Source organism: Magallana gigas, chromosome 10, assembly GCF_963853765.1.
Source record: "Magallana gigas chromosome 10, xbMagGiga1.1, whole genome shotgun sequence".
NCBI lineage: Eukaryota > Metazoa > Mollusca > Bivalvia > Ostreida > Ostreidae > Magallana > Magallana gigas.
This window is the reverse complement of record NC_088862.1, coordinates 32307182-32332958: the sequence shown is the minus strand read 5'-3', so window position 1 is coordinate 32332958 and position 25777 is coordinate 32307182. Positions and strand designations below refer to the sequence as shown.

General features: G+C 36.1%; 3 protein-coding genes across 10 annotated transcripts in view; 1 reads left to right on the top strand and 2 right to left on the bottom strand.

Annotated features, from left to right (window-relative positions):
- Positions 1–2279: 2279 nt before the first annotated feature.
- LOC117686669 (uncharacterized) lies at positions 2280–4920 on the bottom strand. Its single transcript, XM_034462176.2, has 5 exons — positions 4764–4920; positions 4087–4211; positions 3472–3694; positions 3120–3341; positions 2280–2735 (listed from the first exon to the last, which is right to left on the bottom strand). The coding sequence occupies exons 1-5, from the start codon at positions 4803–4805 to the stop codon at positions 2592–2594; spliced, it is 756 nt and encodes a 251-aa protein (XP_034318067.2). The 5' UTR covers positions 4806–4920; the 3' UTR covers positions 2280–2591.
- A 668-nt stretch (positions 4921–5588) lies between these two features.
- LOC105333038 (enolase-phosphatase E1) lies at positions 5589–15926 on the top strand. Its single transcript, XM_066072784.1, has 10 exons — positions 5589–5683; positions 6061–6220; positions 8308–8519; positions 8919–9118; positions 9791–9999; positions 10865–13812; positions 14296–14432; positions 15040–15105; positions 15265–15337; positions 15778–15926. The coding sequence occupies exons 1-9, from the start codon at positions 5636–5638 to the stop codon at positions 15296–15298; spliced, it is 4014 nt and encodes a 1337-aa protein (XP_065928856.1). The 5' UTR covers positions 5589–5635; the 3' UTR covers positions 15299–15337; positions 15778–15926.
- A 4043-nt stretch (positions 15927–19969) lies between these two features.
- LOC105333039 (ras-associated and pleckstrin homology domains-containing protein 1) overlaps positions 19970–25777 on the bottom strand; it is a 64855-nt gene continuing 59047 nt past the window's right edge. For all 8 annotated transcript variants that reach the window (XM_066074049.1, XM_066074048.1, XM_066074046.1 and 5 more), the window contains one exon: positions 19970–25381. In XM_066074049.1, coding sequence (XP_065930121.1) covers positions 22970–25381 — 2412 coding nt within the window. In that variant the 3' untranslated portion in view covers positions 19970–22969. The remainder of the gene's footprint in view (positions 25382–25777) is intronic.

Here is a 25777-nt window from a genome sequence, read left to right as displayed (position 1 = left end):
ATTTACTGATATATATATATATATATATATATATATATATATATATATATATATATATATATATAATTCATTTCATATAGATGTTCTTGAATATATAACATAATTTTACGAAGAATGCAGTGTTCACTAATTCCATGTATATTATCTTGTAAATTATTATTCCATCGAATTTAAAATCAATTTAAAATGTACCTATTTTTGCAAAAATAGAAGATAATTATATATTTTTATTTATGTGTGATACGTTCATGATATTATGATTATTTGCGATATATGTTTATTCAGTGGATTTTTTATTTCTTTTTCATGCTGTCCTTAAAATCATATGTATGACTTTTAAATGTGTTATATGGTGTCGGAAATAAAACATATAATTTACCAAGGTTGCAATTTTTCTTATTGAATTTTCTTTACGTTTTTAAACTTTCAATGTTGTTTACTATGAGCAGAAAGAAATGGATGGTTACCAACTTAAAAAAAATTATTCAAATGTTAATGTATCTAAATATTGTGTTGATTTGCCAATGTTCATAAGTTAAAATAAGATGTATTCAGAATCATGCATGCAGAAAGTTTTCAATATATAAAGTGACTTATAGGTCCAACTTTAAGGAGCTTGAAGCAAATTATTAGTTTTCATATATTGTGTATTACAAATGTCATATATACACATGTCACTGTAATAATCAATAACTTACTTAGGTACTTACTGGTCATAGAATAATAATATAATCATCTTATCGCCTTCAAACAAGAGAGCGCATAATAGATAAACGTTTATTTATTAGTCGCACTTTTAGTATAACATAAAAACACGACTACATTTTCTTCTCTTTTTCACGTTTAGTGTATCATAGAAATACGTGCAATATATTCTAGTATACACATTTATTGCACGTTGAGTGCTTGTAACTTACTCCTTCGGTGTATGTTGAGTGTATCACAGATATAGGTGCAATATTTCATACAGTTATTGCACGTTGAGTGTATCATAGAAATACGTGCAGTAGTTAATTCATTTTTAGCACGTTGAGTGTATCAGAGAAATACGTGCAATATTTCATACATTTATTGCACGTTGAGTATATCATAGAAATACGTGCAGTAGGTAATTCATTTTTAGCACGTTGAGTGTATCAGAGAAATAAGAGCAATATTTTTATACTTTTATTGCACGTTTAGTATATCATAGAACTACGGGCAATATTCTATTCATCTTTTGCCCGATGAGTGTATCATAGAAATACGTGCAATGTTTTATTTATTTCTACATGTAGCACGTTGAGTCCATCATTAAAATACGATGCGTACAATTTTTTATACATTTATTGCATGTTTATTGTATCATAGAGAAATTGTGATTTATTTTATTAATCATTGCACATTAATTGTATCGTATAGAAATGCGGGCAATATTTCATTTAATATTGCACATTGAGTGTACCATGAAAATATGTGCAATATTTCATTATATCATTGCACGTTGTGTGTACCATAAAAATAAGTGCCATATTTTATACTTTTATTGCACGTTTCGTGTATCACAGAAATAGGAACGATATTTTATTTATTATCGCACGTTTAGTGTATCATAGAAATACATGCAGTTTTTTTTATAAATCTATTACACGTTGGGTGTACTATAGAATTATGGGAAATATTTTTGCACGTTAAGCACGTCCGAAATTGTATAGATTTATTGCACTTTAAATATGTCCAATATTTTATATCCATTGAAAGTTGCAATTGTATCTGATTTATAGATAAAGATTCTATATATACATACATCCTCCATCACCTTGAAACATCAATTTGATTGGGATTTTACATTTGTACAAATAGAAAATTATAAATTTTTTTGCATGCACAGGTTTCTCAAACCGTGCCCGTTTAAGATTTCAAATAAACATTTCAAAATATATTCCGGTCCAGAGATCATGATTCTGTTTTAAGTTAATTTTTACACAATATAAGAGTTTTGGGATTTCTAATACATATATAAAATTAAAAATAATATGAAAAATGTTTACCTATCTTGGTACTACTTGCACATTTCAAGTGCCTTAATTGATGCAAGTTATGATTACTAAGCTTTTAGTGGATGACTTCTCGCCTTGACTCATATTTTGTGTACGATTCTGGGTCCTTATCTTAATATATTTTTTAAAATGCTTGTACCCCCCCCCCCCCCAAAAAAAAAAATGGCACAAACTGTGAAACCTACATGCATGAAGAAGTCCGGTCATCGGTCCTGAATAAAAGCGGGGAAATATAGTGAACCTAATTACAATTTTATTAATTCAAAAATACTGATTAAGAACAAATTGATACTTATCAAAACAAAACAAAAGCCAATGCTCTTAAATAACATAAATAACAATAAAATAACATATTAGTATAACAACAGCACTGGTACATGACTAATAAATAACACATCGATAATTAACCCATTCCTTTGTTAGAATAAAATATGTTATATATATAGTATACATATAAATAAATTCTATTAGCATTGACGGCAAGAAGAAAAAACAAACAACCAAACATACAAACAACAACACGCTATTTGAACACTCCATGTTGTATGTTAACTATGTCTCAATCACTACTTCTTCGTCTTCTCCGCCATTTTGACACGTCATGTACAGGTTCTTGTTCGAGTCCGGCGTGGTCAACTTCCGGTTCGATTTAACATCAACGATATCTTGAATGATTCCCTCAAACGGATCTAAGTTCTAAAAAGACATAGATTGTTTTGTGTTTTAAAAAAAAGAAAAAAAGAAATGCATCCACATTGGTGTGCTAACTTGGTATCAAATGGACGTTTGTATAAATTCATGTGAATTCATGTTGTAATACAGATAAATCACATGACGAATTTACTGGAAAATGTTCTTTTATTTTTATGTTTTGAATTTGGAATGATTGCGTTTATGGAACCATGAATGCATTTGGCAGTTGTAAAGAATATAGAGCAAGAGTGCAATACGAACGACAATGCAAACATTAATTCTGAGTTACTGAATGGATAGTAACTATATTGATGACCAATTGACCATGTATGCAAGCGTGTGTGTGTGTGTGTGGGGGGGGGGGGGGGCTTAGGGGTGAGTTTTTACCCTGTTAGGCCATCCCCCACCAATCCAGATGAGCTGTTCCTCTCTCTCGTTTTTCAGATCCAGGGGAAATGGCGCCGATAAAATTGTGAATTCTCTTTCGTTGACAATAAAGCCGGTCCGATGGACTGTTTTTGTCGCCGATTTCCCGGTCCGCGCCAGATGTACGGAGTCGTCATTGTCAGAACGGTCTGCTGGGAATTCTTTTCTCCGGAAGAAATTTACCTGCAATATTGAGGTATAATCTTTCCACAGGATTTTCAAGTGATCTTAAATGCCATATCTGTTTAAAATAATTTGCAAACAACAATTACAAAAGATGATTAACATAATAACACAATTAACGTCTTTATACCTTAATCTCGTTGTTAGTGTTCACGTCAAAATCGGTATTCACGTAACTTCCGAATGAACTTCCGATTCCGGTCGGCTCCGGGTTGAATACAAGATGGTTCAACTTCCCGTTTCGGATATACAGACTTTCAAAATCGTACGGAGCTGTTCTTGAAAATTGTCCTTCGATGTAGAATATTATCCCATCATCTTTAGTTGTGCGAAATGTTAAGTTGAATTCGGAGCTACTCAAAGAATGGAAAAATTCATCGGTCAGTGAAACTGTTTTCAATGCAATGCAATGCAAGCACCTGATTAAAAATCTTAATTTGTGAAAATGTTGTACTTGTATTTCAAATAATTGATAATTTGAATGTTACTTCACACGCAACAAAATGAATATAGCACACCGCATGGTGGTTTTATTATATGAACGCATACATTTTTTGCATGTTTTAGTGATTCTATTGCCAAAGTCTGAACTGTGTAATAAATTTTTGACAAAATTCTGCATTTACATGTAATAAAAGATTCTTTGGACAAATCTTTGTCAAATCTTTGTCAAATAATAATTAAATCCGTTCACACTGTGACCGTAAATGTCAGCCATTCTACTGTGTGTGAGATTGATACACACCTCTCTGATAAATCTAGGTCTGATACATTGAAGTAAGCGAAGTTCTTAAATCTCTTCGGGAATTCAAAGCATCCTGTTTCATTCGACTCCGATTCTGCTCTCGTTAGGAGGGAGGCTAATAAAACCTGAAAATACAACAGTTACTTCATAGATCAAGCGGAATAAAAAAAATCGTGGAAATCTCTCTCTCTCTCTCTCTCTCTCTCTCTCTCTCTCTCTCTCTCTCTCCTAGAATATCAACCTAACACAAAGATAAAGAAGGTGCGCTTAGAAATATGGCATATGTATTTGTTTCAGATAATATTCCGAATTTCTTAGAACAAACCACACCGCGTGTGTGTTTACATATAATTATCTTAACATGTTTCATGCTGGCGTTTTGAGATATATTCATATCTGATGATATTTTTATGGTTCCAATTGTTTTTTTTTTTTGTTTAAAGAAATTAACACAGGTTTAAATTGTCAGACGTTGTTAATGGTATGATGTGAGGCCGTCTCTAAAAGATAAACAGACACAGACAGACGGACTGGAAACTCTGTTTATGTTTAGAAATAAAGCTTCAAAAATCATTTATTGATTTAATTATTTATTTACTGCAGGTAAAAGAACGAGATTTTGTCGAAAGTTTTTCAATAATCTATAAGGATGTATTTTGCGATAACTTTACACTTACCACAAGGAATATTTCTACCAAAAACTTCCGAGAAGCTTCCATTTTGTTTTGGAGTGGTTTGCGCCGAGCTGGTACCGGAGATGTTTGTGAAATTTCAAGGCGCGCAATGGGATAGCAGGGTTTTTGAGAGTGAGAAAAACATCACAGAGTTGGAACGGAGCCGAAATAAACAGAACTAGGGTGGTGGATCCATGCGCCTATTTTTTCTTTGTACTTTGTTCTTAAACTGAAAAAATACAAGTAAAAAACAATTGTAATTCCATTAAAAAAATGAAAAATAACGTCAACATCAAAATCAAAAATTAATAAACGCAAGATTCTTTTTTATCGTTTGGAAGATTGGTTGTTTTTTGTTGTTGTTTTGTTGTTTGGTTTTTTTTTCGGGGGGGTTGCTTTTTGTTGTTGTTGTGGTTTTTTTTGAAACAGACAGTTTTTTAAAAATATTTTTTCCTTCTAAATTGGAGGAAATTTAGTAAAATTAAGTTCATAAGCCTAGCTGTATAATATTTTCATCCTTATATATAAAATATATGTTTACATGTATTTTTTCAACAAATATACGTTTTGTTTTGGTTTTGGTTTGTTTTGTGGGTTTTTTTTTTTTTGGCTTGCATATTTTTTTCTTAAACAATACAAATTCTGATTCTCTTCTTATAATGTATTTGCAGTATGCTAAAATTGTGTAAGTGTATTTCATTCATATATAAAAAGAGAGATTTACATCCTGGAAAATTCTATAAAGATCAAACAAATTATCATATAAATAATTGATCCGCACCTCATGTTCAACAATGAACGATAACTCGTCCATGAACTTCCTTTTTCAAATTAACCAATCAAATCAAAGATAACAAAGTCGCGGAAGATTTGATATGGCGACCGTCGATGACTCCGACGCGGATTGCAGCCTAAGCAAAGAGGTACATTAGACTTAAGATAATAATATGATTAACGAAAACAGTAGCCTTTCCCAAAAACTCTTTATTTATGAAAGTTGGTTGGTTAAGATCTTGTTAATCAGGGATCATTGTCGGCACGAAACCCAGCAATGTTGGACCTTCATTCAAATTTAGGAATCCTGTTGAAAGTGGAACAATACGATACTTATCTTAAATCGCTGGTTTTAACATGCTTACTGTAAGCATTCCGGTTCCTCCTGATTTGTAAAAGACTTTCCACAAAACGGCTATCTGAATAAAACCCAAGTCACTAGCTGACTCTGCAATAATTTTGACACCAACCCTCCCCCGATAAAAAAGATATGTTTATTTAAAGTTAATATGATTTTGTTCTTCAGGAGATGGCAGATTTGGATGTGTCAGTCATTGCATCAAGTGCTAAAAAGCACAAACGAGGTTTGAAGACGATGAAAAAGAAAAATCCATTGATAGATTTGAATACGTCTGTCCGGAGAAAGAGACTTAACTCATCCCTAACCAAAAAGCTCAACCTAAGCAGTAAGTTTCCTAATTAGGGGGGTTTCATTAATATTTCTTAATTTGATGATTTACAGATTTTGTTGACACTATTGAAACATCAACATTTCTTACTTTGTTGAACACTTATTTTTGTTATTTGCTCCTAGATACATACCAGTATGTTTAAACATTAAATGCTTTCTTTGTTGATTCATGTGGGATATGAAGGTAGCGACATTGCAGAAAAAATATGTAAATTTTTTCTGCAATGATTGCTACCTTCATAACTGCCATGAATCATCAAAGAGAGCATTTCATTGTTTATATACAATGTAATTTTACATCTTTCTTATAACAAATTAAAACAGAGTGGGTAAAAGCAACTTACTTAATCCTCTTCATACATTTCAGCACATAAGGTGGCAAGTGTAACTAAATAATTGTTCATGTACTTAAAGGAAGTGAACATGAAAAAATTATCAAGGGCTAAAATTTGTCTGTTTGATGTGTATAATGATATCTGAAAACCGTTTAGACAGAGCTTTCCTCAGTAAAAAGATATACCACTTAGAATAACTAATTCTTGCAATTCATGAGCGCTGCCATATTGTTAAAATCATTACCTCCCTGCTGGGTTATCTCTAAGCATCTAAGAGAGGGCAGCACTGATGCTGCCGTCAGTGAGACACATTGCATTTTTACACACGTTTGTAACAGAGATAAAATGCAATCATCAAAATGTGAATGGAAACTTGAAAGGATTATGTAAAGAGTTGTCTTTTTAAACAGTGTTTATTGAGGAAGATTTTGGATCTCAGAATGATGCATTCCCACAAGCAGTTAATGTGACATGTAACTAGAATGGAATGTCCGTGGATCAGTGTTATCATGACCTATTTTTTCTTGCACTCGGGAATTTCTTGTTTATGAGTTTGAGCATTATGTGTGCTAGATAAATGAGCACACAAGGTACATGCACAGCATCCTGACTTTTAAAAAGTGTCTTAGTCCTGCTATTCTTCTGACAGCATAAACAAAACCGGCGTACATGTCATCAAGATCTTATGTATAAAAAAAAAAACAAATCAGAAAAATTTCCAGGGCATTTAAATAAAAAGTAACGGTAGGAAACCCCACAAAGAAAATGGAATTACAATTTTTTATTAATTTGAATTGAAATCTAAAAACAGCATTTTATTTTTGTAAACACTGACTGCCACATGCATATCCGTACAAACATCTGGAATGTGATGGTCTTATATTTCACAAATTAATTTATCTATTTTCATTTTTGTACAAATCATATATAGTTATCTGAGGTTCATTTATAGAATTGTACTAAATCCTTGTCTCCTCATGACAATACACAAAATTTTTCTTCACATCAAGGCATATTTTTTCTTCTTAACTTTTATCAACTCTGTACATAAACACTGGCCTAGTTCCAACATTGACCCAGTCACCAGCAGCAATGTGGCTTATCTACGTCAGAGAACAGATGCATGCTGGGGAATAATGGATTACCTCCATAAACCTTTCACTGAGAGTGTTAAATTGATAAAATCTCTTGATAGAAATAAACAAAAAAGTAACAGACCTCATTTTTAAGTTTCAAAAGGCTTTTAAAATTTATTAAGCAACAATTATTATTTTCATGTTCACTTCCTTTAAGTACGCTAGATAAAAGAAATAGCCAGGTCGTCTTATAATGAAATTTGATTCTGACGTCATTGTGATTATTTCATTCAGTCCATAATTTTTCTGAGGTTGCTGAAAGTTTCAAACAGTTGATAAAGTGGTTAGAACTGGATCTAACCGGTGTAGATTTCAGTCCTGTCAGTTTTAATAAAGCTGTTAATTTCCGTAAGAAATGGAAGGAATCATACTTAATGGATGTAAATATAAGGTCATAAGTATAGCTGGATGTTCTAGATTGCCTTAACTAAAAAATCATAAAAAAGGGTTCAACAACTAAACGATTGACAAATCTATAGTAGAGGTACATTCATTTTGTGAAATAAAAAAGGAAATTATTATTATTTGAAAAATATACTATACCTCTAAATTAAGTATTCATCTCTAGACATAATGTGAATTCATCCCCGAGATCTTTATTCTTTAAACAGTAAATTCAGTGCAGAAACAATCTCTGAGGGCCAACAATCGAGCTCTGGCTGTCAATTTGGAAAGAACAAAACAGGAACTTCGAATGGCTGTGGAGATGAACCAGGAGCTACGCCGGGAAATACAGGAGAAAGACATGAGAATCGTCACACTGGAGCGAGTGTCGGGGCTCCGGAATGACGAGATCGAGGAGGAAGTGCTGCGAAGAGTAGAGGTTGTCTCCCCTGATATGTGATTTATTGATCGTAGATTATTCTTTGATTTTGAATTTTATTTATAATTTGATTTTAAATGTTCAGCATGAATTCATATTGTTAAAAAGACTCAATGTTTATTTTCTTTTAATATGCTTAACTGTAGCATTAAAGTTGTATTTTAATAACAAGCTATGCTTGTAGTATCATAGTATCTTTTCAACGATGGTCAGACTTACACTTACCAGCTAAACCACACCCTCAATCAAAGAGACTTGTGTCTGTCATCAGTTCTTTTGTTCCAAAGCATCTCGGCTTTGAACACCTCTTTTATTTTCAAGTGTCTATAAATTTTCATAAGAATTTTAATAAAAGGGAAGAAGAGTAGCCAATATCGAAATTCAATATTACATTTTCAGCAAAGTCACTCCACACTGCGAGGAATCCTGACGGCGATGGGGGAGAGCCTGTTTGCGGTCAGCCACAACCTGAGTGATGCACTCCATCACTGCGTCCAGTCCTCGCGAAGGTCAACCATTGGCTCCCGCAAAACCTCGTCTGTGGGGAATGCCTCCAATCTGGACATGGAGGTGGATATAAATGGGCCAGCCTATCAGAGGTAAGTACATAGGATATATTCAGTACTGATTTAGAATTTATTGAGCACTGCTATATTCTCTATGGCCAATCTCATTTATCTTAAACTTAGAAAATGAATGATTATATGCTAATAGCAAAGTAGCAAGGATGGCCAGCAGGGTTCAAAATTCACTATATGCAACTCGCAAAGTTCATTTTTTTTTGTACTTGCAATTATTTGCGAGTTGTATGTTTAAGGAGTTTCTACCTTGGCCAACTTTGATTTTTTCATTTACGTAATTTGTTATAACATAAGTTTATGATAGGTCAGACTAGGAGAGAGAAACTGACTGACTGTGATATGAGAAAGACCTTGTTATAATCATGTTCATTGTAACTGTGTTTTACGGCATATTCTTGTCTACAGATTAGTACTATGGCATTTGTTATGAATAATCTAGCAAAACAATTGTAAAAATAAACCTTTTGCTCTAAGATTTTCCCTGTTTTATGGTCAACATTGTGAAAAAAATGTTTTAAAGTAGAATTATCTCACTGTTTTAGAAGTCTTAGCTTATACATGCATTTTAGCATCCAAAATAAACTTAAAATTAACTTTTTATCCAGGATTCCTCCTTTTTCTAGAGGCCTAAACCCTCTCTTACCTGTCTATTACCTGTCTATTACCTGTATATGACCTTTCTTACACCAGGTCCATCTACGCCCAGACCCAGGGGTCATCCCTTCCTCTCCCCATGGAACAGGTGCCACGGTCAGACGAAGGCGTCCCCCAGCCACCCCTTCCCTCCTTCTCGGCCAGTTCACATGACATGAGTGTTATCGCGGAGCAGACCATGTGTCTGGACGACGTAGAGCCTCTCTCTGACCTAGACTCCAGTCTACTCAACCATGGCATCAACGGTAAGGAACTTGTACTGATTGCCTCTTCAACAATTGTTTAACAACAATTTTATACATTTACATCCCCTTCATGGTAATTGCTATATTGTTATTTTGCATGACAGATTGACATAATATGATGAAATAAGACATAATATCATTTGTTTTATGTTAAATTTACATAATTAATTAATTTTCTACCAAATAAAACTTTGCCAAAATTTATAAATTTGCCTTGAAACAGCACTGCAGTGACTGTGAAAGGATCTGACAATTGTCAGTGTTTCATTAGTATTTGTTAAACATTTGTTTTTGTAGATTTTCATCCATGAGAATATGCACCTTTAGAAAATATTTTATAGACAAGTGCATTGTTTACAAATGTATTGCCTGCAGCCATTAGGATTAGAGTATCATCACAACTGTTTATTTTTACTAAATTCGTGAAAGTTGATGCCAGCTTATATCAATGAAATCAGCCCAATATTTAAAATTTACAAACCTCTCTGTGTGCAGACAGTGTGGATTTGATATTTATTTCGTCTCTATTACTTTGAAATATCATTATTTTGATTTAGCAGCATTTTGATAATGAAAATTTGCATCCAATTATAAAGGAGGCTAGATGGTCAACAATCTAGTACTCATCAATCTACCATAAAGTTCTATTTATGATAAATATTTAAGTCAAAAAGTACTTGAAAAATCGAAATATTCTGACTTTAAAATTTAAACATTTTCCCATATCTTTACATAGAGCTCTTCAATAATAAAATTATACAGTTTAAAAATAGCCACGGCCATTCAACTTTCTTAAATGTCAATAAATGTGGACATAAACAATGATAAAGTATCATTTTTACAAGTTTTTTGCTTTCCATTTCAGAGGAGGCAGAGGTAGACTTAACAAAACCCCAGATCAGCCATAAAGGCGAGAAAAGCAAAATGCAAGTGTCCAAGCTTCCCCAGAGAGTGCCCAAAAAAGAAAAGGCCATGGTGAACGTGACAGAATCCATGGAGAGCAGTGAGAATGTAAAGGAAGCAGGTGTTACGGTCGATAAAGAGTCTGTAAAGGCAGGAGAGATGGTCACCAAGGAGAATCCAAAGCCATCAAAGAAGGAAAAGAAAGGAAGAAAAGAGAAAAACGTGGAGTCTGTTGATCGTCGAGGAACTTTTGTCTTGGCTGATGCGAAGGATCTGGAATTGGACACAAAAAATAGTAAGACGGAGAAGATTGGAAAAGATAAAGAGGAGGAAGATTCTGGTGATAGGAGAAAGACATTTGTTAAACCTGGAGGTCAGACAAAGGAAGACGCTGTAAAGAATGACAGAAGGGGAACATTTGTGGTACCTCCAAATCCAGTGGTGGATGAGGCGGATGGAAGAGAGGAATTAGAGCCGATGGAGGATGAGGACCAGACGAGGTATTTCAATACGGATATGGAGATGACAGAAGTGTTTAACTTTACACAGCAGATCTCCACAGAGTCGATCAACCGGAGCAATGAGAGCTCCAGACCTGGTAGTGCCAAGGGGGAGAAAGGAACGGAACAGAAAGGAACGGAGTCCAGACCTGGTAGTGGCAAGAGTGAAAAAAGAACAGAACTGACAGACCAAGAGAGAAAGACAAACACCAAAGAGGACAGCTTACAGAAAAAAGAGGAGAGTTCTAAAAAGAGTTCAATGAAAACAAAGGAGTCTTCTGGAAAACCAGATTTGGATCTTCTGAAGAGTAAGCTTGAGAAGATTAAATCAACAGATTCTACTAGGTTATCCAAAGGTTCCAAGGATGTTAGCGATGGGAAATCAGAAAAATCAAATGAAAGAAGGGACTCTGATGATGGTCATGGTAAGTCTGTTGTGGAGATGAGAGTCTCCAAGCCTGGCAACTTTGAATACAGAGTTTCACGAAAGCAGGAAGATGGAACCAGGCAACCAGTGCCCCAGAAACCAGTATCTAGGTCACGATCCAAAGGGAAAGTGAAACTAAGCAAGTCTACCAGTGAGGTTATCACCAGCATAGCCAAGACGCCAGGGAAGCCCAGGAATGTGTTTGACTTTGGAGACAGAACACCCACTGTTACTTTGGATCTCAAATCTCTGAGCGATGACTCAGTGTCTGCTGATAAAGAACACCAGAAAGGCATTGAGAGCAAGAAGGGAGAAAAAAATCAAAAGTCCAAAGAAAACAAGAAGGAGAAAGATGTGTTAAATGCCAAGCCATCTGAGGAAAAGGAGCCAAAGATTAAATCTAGCAAGACTGTGAAGGATCAGAAACTTCTTCCAGACAACCCTGTGTATTATGTGCCCCTAGCCAAGGGGTCGCCAGCTGTGGTCAAAGAACCAAGTAGGCAGTCTCGAAGGTCAAGGTCTAAACCAAGGACATACAGGGAGGTGTCTTCTGATGAAGAAGATATGGAGGAGGAAGATGGTGATGTCAAAGGTCAGCAAAGGTCAAAATCCAGAAGGAGGTTCAGCAGTGGAGAAGAAGTGGAGAAAAGTGGAAGGAGGACCAGATCTCAGAGCAGGGGAAGAAAGAAGGATGAAAAGAAAGATGAAGAGGAGGAAGACAAAGACTATGAGCCAGCAATTGCAAAGAAGCAGAGGCAGTCCAGAGGAAGATCAAGGACGAGAAGGAATGATGATGAAGATGAAGAGGTGAAGGTCACCAAAGAGAGGGCTAGCAGGTCAAGGACAAGGAAGGCTGTTGAACAGCAACAGAATGAGGATGAAGGAAAGAGTGAAGATCTAGAGGAAGTGAAGATTGTAAGGAAAACTAGAAGTAGGTCAAGGGCAAGGTCAGTGAAAAGCAGAGCTGAAGTAATGGAAGTTGAAGATGAAGCCTCTCAAGAGAAAATGACAGAAAAGTGTCCTGATCAGAATCAAAAGGAGACTGAAATCGCTGTCAGTGTGGACAATGTACGTAGATCCAGTAAACCATTCTTAGAGTCACTACGAAAGTCAACAGATGTCAGTGATAAAGTGGACAAGGAGCAAGCAAAGGCCTTCCTTGCATCTCTGGTAAACAACAAAGAAAAAGACAAGGAACCAGTAACATCCAACAAACATGCAGAAGTATTGGTACCATCCAGTTCTGAAGAAGAAATGGAAGAAAGGGCAGTGGAAGATGGACAGAGGATGTCTGTGAATGAGTCTCTGGTAGAAGATGTCCAGGATACAAGTGAACAAGTGTCTTGTGCCCCTGTTCTACCTGAAAAGAAAATGAAGCGAAAAAGAGAGGAGGTGGATGGTGATAAATGCACCAAAGGAGAGGTGGAAGATGCAGAAAAGGTGACAGAAATCAAGAAGGTAGATGTAAACAGTGCTGCAGAAGTGAAAAAGTCTGTGAAAAAAGAAGACAAAAAGGAACCCTCCAGAAAAGAGAAAGAAACTACAGTCGAGGGAAATCCAGCAATCACAGAGTCATCCACTTCTGACAATTTGCTGGTGGTCAATGATCGCTTGTCCCAGTTTGTGCGAGAACGAGGTCGGCCCAAACCTATGGTGATGGAAGAGGATGACGACATCACATTCTCTGACTTTGACAAGCTCTATAAGCATGTATCAGCCAAAAGATCCATGGAGAGTGAAAAAGATGGGAAGGTTAACAACCAGGAGAAAGCAGTGGAGGTCAAAACGAAAGAGAAAGTAGGCAACAGTGAAAAGGCAAGTCAAGAAGATTTAGACTTCAAAACTCCGAGCGTGCCCAGCAGGAAGAGTACGAAGTCAGCGGCCAAGTCCAGGTCCAAGAAAAGCAGTAAAAAGAAATCGAAAGATGAAGAACAGAAATCGGGAGAAGTGCAGGGCTCAGAGAAGGAGAATTCTGTAGAGCAGGTGAGTCACTGATTGGTTGGTTTGGAGAGTGGTTGAAATGTGAGTAATTTTGTAGCTGTGTGGTAAAAATGTGCAGGTAACTTTTCTCTGGGCCACAGTAAAATTTGCTGCACAATCTGCCAATTACTAGGATCTGCTTGTAAGTAAGGTTTGATTACTGATATTCATTTCAAAAGAGTATCAGATTAAATATAAATATTGATAAAAACAAATATAAATATTGATAAAAACAAATATAAATATTGATAAAAACAAATATAAATATTGATAAAAACAAATATAAATATTGATAAAAACAAATATGAATATTGATAAAAACAGAAATTTCTATTGATATATCCAAAAACGAGCCTTGGGCCCATGTGAAATTTGAAATAATGAAGCACCGGTCTCAGCCATTGAAGCATCTATATGTATGTACAGTGTGTTATATACCTACAGTGTATTATATAACCTATTCAATTTTCATTAAATATCTTGTAGAATGTAAGTCAAAGTAAGAAGAAGTTGGAGCTGCTGAAGAAAAGGCTTACAGAGTTTGATGCCAGAAAGCCCTCCCTAGACCCCCTGTCTGACGTCACAGTGACAAAGTCCCTCCCCTCATCCCCAAACCACTCAGAGTAAGTCCCTATGTTATATCTTCTTTACTATTCCCCACTCCCTGATGTCCTCTCAGGCTACCCCCCACCCCCCCACAAACGCCCAATCACTCGGAGTAAGTCCCTGTGTTTTATTTACCTACTCACTATCTTTTGCACACCTTAAACCTCCTCTCTGATGTTCTATCCCCCCCCCCCCCCACCCACCCCCCCTCACCACTCAGAGCAAGTCCTTGTGTTATCTTTTCTCACTTTCCCCACTCCCTCAGAATAAGTCTCTGTGCCATGTCTGTTGATAACCCCGTACTGTGTGTTATACAGAAAGGCTAAATTATTATTCTGTGTAACAGTGTTATGAATAATAATCCCATGATAACTTCATGGTCCTTTATTTCTGACTCTCAAATTCTGCAAATGTGATAAATGCAATATTTGATAAAGAACTATAGCTTTTATCGAAATGAAAGGTGCTTATTCTTCCTTCAATCTTATTCTGGGTAACTGTGATATTTTCCCTTAATATACAATACTGAAATAACAAGATACTGTCGTCACCTTCTTGACACAAAGAGAAATAAGTAGGATGTCCTGATTTGACATGGTTAATGAATGATTTAATTTTTTTCAGGGAGCCAGACAAGAAGAGGCCGCGAAGAGGGGGCCCTATATCATACAAAGAACGGCCCCTCAACAGGTAAAACAGATGGAAAGAATTTTTGGTGTTTTAATTACAATGTATTACTTCACTGTTTCAGCTGAAATAATCATCATGTATTTGTGTTAATTGTTGACTTTGATGCAAATAAATATTCGTTTGAACTTGTATAGATTTATTTATCTGATTGTCTTGCAGCAAAATTAGGAGAGGAGATGTGTTCTTTGAGTGAGCTGATCAAATTTCGACCAATCCTACAGGAATCTGGCAGGTTTGTAAACAGTGGTAGTGGTAGTGGTAGTGGTAGTGGTAGTGGTAGTGGTAGTGGAGAAAGTGGGCGTACTCTTATATATGATAATAAATGAATTTCACTTACTTTTTCCATGTTTTATATGTAAGATAAAACACAGTAATCTCACAAGTACATATAGGTGCATCATCTAGTACATATAGGTATATCATCTAGTACATATATCATCCAGTCTGATAAAAACCACCCCCTTCTCCTTATCCTAGTCAGGAGTTTGATGAGTGTAAGGAGAAGGGGAGGGGGGGGTGGTTTTAATTAGCTGATATATCACCATTATATTGAGAAACCTAATAGATTCCTATGTATATGGCGTTTTTGTTATAATGTGCATCTACATCTATTTGACTAAACCTTTAACATGTACACTGCATCTACATTTATATGTTCTCTCTCTTCTGCAGATGATAGACAAGAGCAGCAGCCTGGAGCAGAACCCACAGCTACGAGTGCTAAAGGACGCGAGATTACGCAATACGTGTGCCCGGCCTATCCAGTGTGTGTCATGGCTGAGTTTCAAGTGTTTTTGATTACTTACTGGAGATTTTTTTTTTATAAAATTATCCACCTTTATTTCTTTTTTTTCCAATAATGCAAATAAACAATTTTCCTCTCTTTTATAAGCCATAGGTACAATGTAATGAATAAAATGCATGATAATGGAAGATTTTTATGTCAAGCTGTGTATGATTTGTTTATATACATATTATGTAGAATGTGTATTAATGTTTTGCATTCTGGAGAAAAATGGCTGCACTTTGTTTACTCACTTATGTCCACTCCGAAGCACTACAGCTAAGCAATGCCTGGTTTGTGACAGTGGCTTGTTGAAGTGTAGATATCTGATTTTAGTGCAAGATGGAATAATCATTGAATTTTATATACAATTGTACGTGTATATCGTATATTGGGCAGTTCAGATGTTAGTGATTTGTAGTAAGCATGAAAATAATGTCCTAATTTGTTTTAGTTCCCTCTGTTCTGCATGTTTTTTTTTGAAACCGTCAGAAGTGCTTGAATTTTTCTAGAAAAACACATCACTCTGTAAATGAAGATTGTACAACAAATATATAATTGTATTTTTGCTCTCAAGAACAATTTATATTTAAAAAAAAAAAAGTAATCTGCTAAAGAATTTTTAATTTATAGGTATGCAATAAATTACTATCCTTCATTTATATTTTCCAAAACTTTGATGGAAACAAAATACAATGTAATCGACAACACCCCCCCCCCCCCCAACCCTAGTTCATTTTTTTGTGAAGACAAGATTCAGTACACGAATGATTATCTTTATGGTACATGTATTTTAGTTGTTTGCACCGTTTTTTAGCAATCCATATTTTAGAATAAGAGACAAATATTGTTTTAATTTATTGTCCACTCTCTGGGTCAATTTTTTTTTATGTTGCAATTTTTTTTCAGCCTGTCTTTGGTATACATTGTATATTACCTGACTGTATAGTCTTGACTAGACTTTAGTCATTTTCATTGCCTACCTATTTGGTCTTGATTGGAACTATCATCACTGCCTGTTTGCTGTGAAATTTCTGATACATGACTGACTTTGCTCTATCAAACAATTTTACTTTGTCTCCTCGCTCTATCATTTCCTCCTTTTCATCATATACTTTTATGTATTACAGGGAAGTCAGCTGTAATAAAATGGAATACCATGCTAAATTTTCTTATGTTCTGTTTGCAATGTGATTTATATAGTGAGTGATTGATGAAGAGTTCTGTGTGCACAAATAGGATTAATACACACTAAGGTTTTGATTTTAGAATACCTAAAACAAGGTATTATTTTATTTCGGAATAATTATTTTCCCCGGAATTCACCTTTTTCCTGATGGAATATTGTAATTGGCCCTAATAGCCTTTGTTACATGAAAAAAAAATATAAATCCATGAGATAGTGTGATTTTAGCAGTGGCAGGGGTAATGGAGAAAAATACATGATTTTCTATGCTCTGAATTTATATATATACCAGTATTTTTCTTATTTATTTGTTTTAATTTATTCTATTTATTTGTTTTGAATTGTTTGTTTGTTCTTTATTTGGTAAATTTTCATTTGTATAAAATCAGATTTGTACGACAAATCTCCTAACATCTTCCAGTAGAAAAGGGGGGGGGGGTTAGTTTTTCACTGAAAAACTAACCCCCTTAGTTTTTCAGTGAAAAGCTAACCCCCCCCCTCCCCCACCCCCATTCGCGTAAAATCCAGCTGCCTTTCAATTTAGACATTAATATTTGATCTGTAATGCGTAAATCATCTCCACAAACTGTAAATTCGCCACTATAACATCGTAGATGTTGACTGGAAGCAACACTGCACTCCTCAAATCTAAACTTACAATGAAACGAAGTAAAGTAGCCTTTGTATGCGACAATGCTTGGCTAAAACGCGATGGCTACGATCGAGACGTACATAATCCAAACTGCGGTCGCGGCAGTTAAGAAATTCACCGAATTCCGAGTTACAATAAAACATCAAAGCTATAAGCCGGACGTTATTTACATGACAAGTTCCAACAAGCACTGCATCCATTGCCACAGAAGATTTACCGATCCGCGTCACTTCCGTGTTCGTGACGTCATATATTCTGTTCGCACTGCGAGTTGAAATTCATCGGCGGATCATGAATTAAGCCTGAAATATCTACGAACTTAAAATTGGATACATCTTATCAGTCCCTGGCGACATGAAAATAAATATAATTTCAGCGGGGTTTACATGCTAAGTGTTTACACATTGCTTACGTCGTACAAATATGATTTATACAAATGAAAATTTATCAAATAAAGAACAAACAAACAATTACAAAACAAATAAATAGAATGAATTAAAACAAATAAATAAGATAAATACTGGTATATAAATTCAGAGCATAGAAAATCATGTATTTTTCTCCATTACCCCTGCCACTGCTAAAATCACACTATCTCATGGATTTATATTTTTTTTCATGTAACAAAGGCTATTAGGGCCAATTACAATATTCCATCAGGAAAAAGGTGAATTCCGAGGAAAATAATTATTCCGAAATAAAATAATACCTTGTTCTAAATCAACACAATGGAGAAAAATGGTATGGATACAATCATACCAATGACAGTTTAACTTGTACTTCCAATTGACAGTCATTTTACACTGATGAATTGATGTATTTTGAAAATTCCAGGTACAAATATTTTGATGCATTTACGATAAGTAAACATCACGATGATAAAACTCTGCACCAACTAACCTAAACTTTATATTGATAAGCGAAAATAAATTGAAATTGACATGAACATCATAACTAGTTTTATTTCCCACCAACAACCACTATATATTAATGTCCTAATTTGTTTCACATTTTAAATATTGATATCTTGGTTTTAAGGCCAAAATATGTCACTGCTACATGTAAACACTTTATCAGTAGTGAGACACAAAATACCTGTAAAGTTGTTCTTGATGATAGATAGTGTACAGTAGTTAGGACCCTGTCCTGTTGTATCTTACCTAAACCTTCTGCCTAGCAAATTGGACGAAAAAAGATGAACAATTTCGAAAATATAGAATTTCTGGATTAGGTAACTTTTGAGACTGAAGTGCAACCAACTCTTTGAAAAATTAGGTCACACTGATATCTTCTTTTAATTTTCTTCAGTTTTTTACGATCTTTGTATTTTTTTCTTAATTAAAATCATGCGGTAGTGGAGAACTGGCAGTAAAATAAAGTACACATAAATAAAGTACATATCAGTACATGGTTATAGCAAGGAAGCCTCTCCAAAAATTTAAATTCGTGGCTCCAGGGTCAGCAACTTTGGTGCAAGTCTGCTGGGTGGGGGGGGGGGGCTCTCTGTAGACCTCCATGGTTTAAAACTTGAGCCTTTAATTGAAAACCTCTTGTTCCAACTTAAAAATGGTAACATTTTCCCAAAATGTGTCACCAATGTTATTAAATTATATTATTTAATAGTGCATTTATTTAAAGTTTTATGTTCCCTCTCGATTTCATGGGAATGAGAAATTGTATGGAGTATCAGTATATTACTGTACATGCAGGCTTAGCACTGCCATGTTCATACTAGCACTAGCTGAAGGATTGACCCAATAGCTCATTCAGCGGAATATATAACATACACTAAATTGATACTTTATAAAAAGAATCTCTCATGATTTGCGATGGTATATGATTTTTATCCAATGAATTATGTGTTTTTTATCCCCTAGCCGTGGTGCCAAGGCTCGGGGACAGAAAACATACAAGTTGGATAAAAATCATACACCATCACAAATCAAGGGAGATTCTTTATATCACGTTTTAGTACCATGTCCTCTTTTACATCTCAATCTTTTCTGTAAAAAACGATTATGAGCCGCACATTTATAACTTCAACAACTTTACGCATGGAAAAAAAAGTTTCTTGAAGATTAACCACGGGGGCAAAAATTTATCCCATGAGTGACATATATCCACCTTATATTGAGATAAACATGTGATATATATATGTATGTTATTAATCACTCACTTATATATTTCATGTTATTTATTATTCTAAGTGTCAATTAATTAAGAAAAACAAAACACTTGAAAGTTTTATGCACAATTGTTTATTGCACAAACCCTATACATTTCTTCCTTAACATATCGTCTTATAACACAAAAATACTTCATAAAATATAAACTGACAAATTAAAAATAAAGATTTCCCCACTTGAAACAAAACTATTTTTGCAATGTTCAGTGTTTGACCAAAAAAAAATGACAAAAAGAGACAGATTCTGTGTATTATGCAAAACATTTGATCAACTGGACGTACGGAGGGGGAGGGGTGGGTAGTGTGACTAAAACTGAACGAACTGAACAGTTCAAGTCATTTCAAATAGTTTGTGTACAAAACTAAATTCCCTTGGCTTGTTTGATTTTTACATAAAAGTTTGTGTCTGCATAAAGAATACCTCTATTTGTCTAAAAATCAAGCAGATATTGGAACATAAATATCCTATAAAGCTTGAAAAAGCTCTCCACTTTGACTAATGCATGATAACTTGGCACAGGTTACATACTGATGAACTCGGTTTGAGGCTCAAGACTTATTCTTGTGTTTTGTTCAATCTGAATGAGATGATGTGATGTATTTAACCATCTGTTGGCAACACTGGGATTAAAACTTTATGGTCTTTTTCTCATCAGTCACAGAAATGAAAAAGACAAACTCTTGTCATTTAAACAGATGAGTATTTTTGATTTGGTATTGTACAGTATCATGCAGCCAATTATGCCTCACTTGAATTTCTTGTGAAAAAGAGCATTTCACATAAAAAAAATTTCATATATGAATTTGCATATGAATTTCTTTTTAAAGGCTAGACGCCATTGAACCACATCACATAAAGTAAACAAGGAATTCACTTCCTGTAAATACTTGTTACAGGCATGTCTCTCACTTGAAATCCAAGCAAGTGCTCTATCCAAGTGAGTTTCAGGAAAATAAATTTTATGTTTAGAGGATGTTATGTAATTCTGTTACATCTTGCATTTAAAAAATTTACGTGAAGCACAACTGCCTATCAATAAAAGAACTTCAGTAGCAGATATAGACGTTGTCTTCTTCAAAGTACAGTTAAATAGGGGAGTTAACTCTCAATAAAATTTTACATCGCTTTTGAAAATGCAAAATGTTTATATGCAAGTGGACAGACGGATGATGCAACCTTAAAGATGAAACTTGTACATGTGGAAAAAAATACTCTGTAAGCTAAAACCCCTTTTATCTTCACTAGAATATTGAAGCATCAAGACACGTGCATTGATCATATAGCTAGAGCCACCTACGGGATTTTATAATACTGTGTTTGATGTAAATAAATCTCAAATTTTTCTGCACCAACGTTGCAACTCATTGTCAATATTACCACCTCCAACAAACTTACCAATCAATCATTAAAAAAGATTTACAAAAGACAAAAAATTGCATAATGGCTTTAACCTGCTATAATGTCCCCGGATATGGGTACTTCTTGTATTAAATACAAAGACATTTACAATGCATGTACAATACAAAAAGCTCACCAGCAAGACTTAGCATGGCTTACACGAAGAGGAAGTTGTAATACAGAACTTGCACTTAGGCAAGACAGGGAAAATACTGGAGAAAATATTCCAGTGTTGTCATGGTAACATCTTGAGCCATCAATTATGATCAACTAAAGCAACATTCAAACCAGCACATAATGACCAGCTGCTTTGCAAACAATGAAAAATAAAGGAATATGTTGCCTTTATTTGGATTATGTTGATTTAATATACCGGTAATAATTTTCAAATTTTTCAACACTACAGTTGATAAAACTTTTCTATCAACATTAAAAGTTCTTTGAAAATATACAAGTGTTTAATAATCCCCAAAATGACTAGATTGTATAGTTATTGTACATGTTATTCCTAATCAGATACAAAATATAAAGAAATCGCTTTCTCCCCCCCCCCCCCCCCTTTTTTTGTTAATTCATTGTAAACTCACATGGCACTGTAGACTATTTCAAAGTCTAAATAAATTAAAGCAATATAAAACATGGGTGGAAAAATTAATTATTAGCAGTTCTCTTTTTGCCTATAAAAAATCGTCAAATGATTTTAGAATTAGTTGTGCAGATTTAAAATTTCAAGAACTCAAAATTCAAACAATGTCCCTTGTCCAAAATTAAATAATAAAGTCAAAGCTTGTTACTCTAATTTTCTGGACAAAGGATTTCAAGATAGAGGTTAATAAAAATTTATAGAATGGTTGGAACATCCAACTCGCATCAACAATTCCATATTAGCCAATGTGCAAGAAAACAAAGTGTGAGTTAGCTGAGTTTGACTGTATTGTTATAAAAACAGCAGGGATTCAGGCCCTGTGTGTAGTACATGTACCGGTAAATGAAGGGGTTTGTCATATTTTTGTTACAAAAAAAAAAAAACAACAAGAAAATAATCAGATAAAGTATGTTATGTAATTGAAGCCTGCCACACGATGCGTTTTGATTGAGACATTTAGAAGTAAATAGGATACAAATGCTCTATGATACCTAGATAACGACACAAACTCTCCACGACACAAAGTATATATACCGCACAGTACTGAAGCCATAGCACTGATCTGAGAGGACACAAGAATCTAAACAAAGAGACGGCATGGACACTTGAGATGATATACAACTGTACTTATATATGTGCGATGTTATCTTGTACATCCTGGCTAGAGTACTGAAATTCAAAAACTGGTAAAAAGAGGAACAAAAAAACAAAAAATTTTGGATTAAACATTCCAAAAAAGCAGTGGAATTGAACCTTAATTAGATGGAGTATAAAAATACATTGAACAGACTTCTTTAATCTGATAAAATTCAACAAGAAAGTATCTATAATGGTAAAACTCATATGCAAAATAAAAAATAGAAAAAGTGTTTGTTATAAATCCCTTGGTCTTTAACAAGTATCAGTACAGAGGCATGTAGATACCCCACCACATGCAATGAAAAATATCAATAGCTATATAAATCTAATATGACGAGAAAAAAAATAACACATTACACACAAAGCATCAATATCAATGGGTGAGATGAGTTTCTCGACTCCGTTTCGGGGGAGGGGGAGGCGGCTTGCTGCGTTTGACGTTACCGTCGCTCGCTAGCCCTGCCAACAGTTCGGGGGGTGGGGGAGGAAGGTCATTAATGTCCATGATCCCATCACACTCCTGTAGATTCCCGTATAGCGGGGAGTTCTGATCGTTTGGCACAGCACTGTCTTGGTCTTTCACTTTGGATACATCCGAGGAGAGTCTCGTATTTTCACTGCGTTTCGGTGGGGGTGGGGGAACCGCCTTTTTCACGGGGGCACTGTTGGGCCTGACTATCTCAGGCTTGTGTCCGTGGGGGGTGACCCTGTTCTGGGGGGTGACCCCATTTGTGAGTGTTGTTGTAGCACTAGTAGCACCATTGAGTTTTTGCATGTCAGAATTATTATGTCCTCCGTCACTCGGTTTAGGTAGTGTCTGGGGAGGCACTTTTTTACCCCCAGTGCTGGAGCGTTTGGACAACTCTTCCAAGAATGGTAACGACTTTCCACCATCTTCTGCTCCTGGGGACATTGGCTGAGCCCCAGGATTGGGCGGAGGGGGAGGGTAGCAATGTACAGAGCCCCCTGAAGGAGTTCTAGATATATTACTTCCTGTTGACCCACGACTAGCTTGAGATCCCGGCCTGACTCTGACTTGGTCATAATGTTCGTACCCTTGGGCACTGTTTCTCATGTGTGGGGACTGAGCCAATGGTGATGGGAGTGGACTGATAGGAGACTTCACCCCGGGACTTGAGGGCGACCGAGCGTCCACACAGGACAAGGGTGGTGGATAGGTTTTCTGGGTCTTTGATTGGCTAACAGGTGGGGAGGCCACCGGCACGGGAGATTTTGAAGGTGAAGCTGACGCGACCTCTGGTCCTGGCCTAGAGATATTTTTAACTTGGCCCAAAGCACCTGGCTGAGAGCTTATATACTGATTATGCAGGAGTGGCATAGCAGGGGGCATTGCCAGCATTCCCCTGGGGGTGGTGGGAGAAGATTCTGAGGGGCAAGGAGAGGATGAACCACTATCACATTCCTCGGTTAAACCATTGCTTTGCTTCATCAGGGTATTGGAGAGGCTTGTAAGAGGCGGGGGATGGAAAGGTAAGTTCCCAGGAGATGGGGGTTTAGCCATTGGCCCCGGGGGAGGCATAGGTGGGGGTGGGGACTGACTCAAATTTTGGGGCACCTTGGGGGAAACAGTTTTGGGCGCTGCTACAGTGTGTTTAGACAGCCTCTGTTCCTGATAAACTAGAGTCCCTTGGTGTGACAGATGGAGGTCACTACGGTACTCCCAGGGGTCAGTGGGGGCCGCAGTAGGGGACATAATTCTATGGTGTGATGGAGGGGACATGACCCTACTAAGGGGAGGGGTGGGGGATTTGAATCTTTCTTGCAGGGGTGGGGACAGGCACCGCTCTTGAGACGGATCTGAATACACCCTGGGAAGTGTTGGAGACATTGGATTTTTATGCATTGACAACTGGGCGGGGCTTTGATGTGGTGGGGGGTAGTGGTAGGTGCTAGTGGGGACAAAATTTTCATTTCTCTGCCAGATTTCCTCATCTTCTTGTATACTTTGGTAGTTTAGTGGGCACTTCAGTGGGGGAGGGGATGGCGGGGCTCGATGTGAATAGGTGTGCTGAGGGGACACATTTTTCAGGGTACGGTATTCCCTCTCTATACTTCCATCAGAACTCTTCCTTTCATGTCTTGAAGCAGGAAGTGTAGATGATCTGGGTTTCTCCTTCTCATTCATCCTTGTTAACGAGGGCTTTCTTTCGTGACCGACGCCCCGCGAGTCTGACTCACATGATGAAATGGAGCTTCCCTCCATGGCCACTTGCACCATTTCTGAAATCTGGCGTGTGGTTTCCGTGGTCACAGGAATTCGAGCGCGAAATTTCCCACGAGAAGCGTTCGAATTCCCACTCTGTCTGCTCTCGCCACTTGAGGTCGAGTCCTCACTGGAATCTGTGGACGCACTCGTTATGGAATCTCGATGTCTCACCCTCATCTCGGTGTCCGAGTCTGCGTTTATCACACTGGGAGTATTACTGAAAGACACGCGCTTTGTGTGCGTCTTCTGGAGTCCACCACTAGGTGGCAGTTCTAGCGAGCTCTGGCTGCTGAGTTTTGTTTTGCGTGATTCTGGTCCCACTAAATCCTCAGCATGTTCTAACACATTGCCGCTTGTTGTAAAACTAGAGTTTTGTACATACACTATAGAGTTTCGGGAGCTAGGGTCGGGCATAGACAAACGACTGTCTTTGACGTTGGGATTTAGTTCTATTGATTCACTTGATACTTCAGACACACTGCTGCGCATTTCACGATAGTCCCACATTTGAATTTCATGGCGAAGTTTTTCGTAGTTATCCAACAATTGGTGGCCATACTGGAAAGAAAAAAATATCAAATTATTCATAGAATCTCAAAACATTAATCACCTTTAAAAAAAAAATCATTGATTCACAAATACATTGTATAGCCATTACTAATCATGCCATTACTGCCGAAAATACTTCAAATGTGGGAAAATTTGTTATTTTCATTAGATACTGAAAACATTGAATGGAAAAATGCTTAGCAATTAGACCTGTTTTCAATCATCCTACAAGTTATTTTTTTTAATCCTCTGAAAAAATCTCCCTGAAACTAACTGAAAATTTCTGCAGTACGAGGAAAGGAAGTTTACTCCACTGGTAAACTTGTCACCATTACTCGGCAAGTTCGTTGGATCAATGACACCCACTTTGTGAAATATTTAATCCTACTACACAGGATTATATAC

Excerpts from the sequence above, each read along its gene's own strand:
- LOC117686669 (XM_034462176.2), bottom strand. The coding sequence starts at position 4,805 with ATGGAAGCTTCTCGGAAGTTTTTGGTAGAAATATTCCTTGTG. Across the intron at positions 3,342-3,471 it reads ACACTAACAACGAGATTAAG|GTAAATTTCTTCCGGAGAAA; the intron begins GTATAAAGACGT and ends TCAATATTGCAG. Across the intron at positions 2,736-3,119 it reads GTGGGGGATGGCCTAACAGG|AACTTAGATCCGTTTGAGGG; the intron begins GTAAAAACTCAC and ends ATGTCTTTTTAG.
- LOC105333038 (XM_066072784.1), top strand. The coding sequence starts at position 5,636 with ATGGCGACCGTCGATGACTCCGACGCGGATTGCAGCCTAAGCAAAGAG. Across the intron at positions 10,000-10,864 it reads ACTCAACCATGGCATCAACG|AGGAGGCAGAGGTAGACTTA; the intron begins GTAAGGAACTTG and ends TTTCCATTTCAG. Across the intron at positions 15,106-15,264 it reads AAAGAACGGCCCCTCAACAG|CAAAATTAGGAGAGGAGATG; the intron begins GTAAAACAGATG and ends ATTGTCTTGCAG.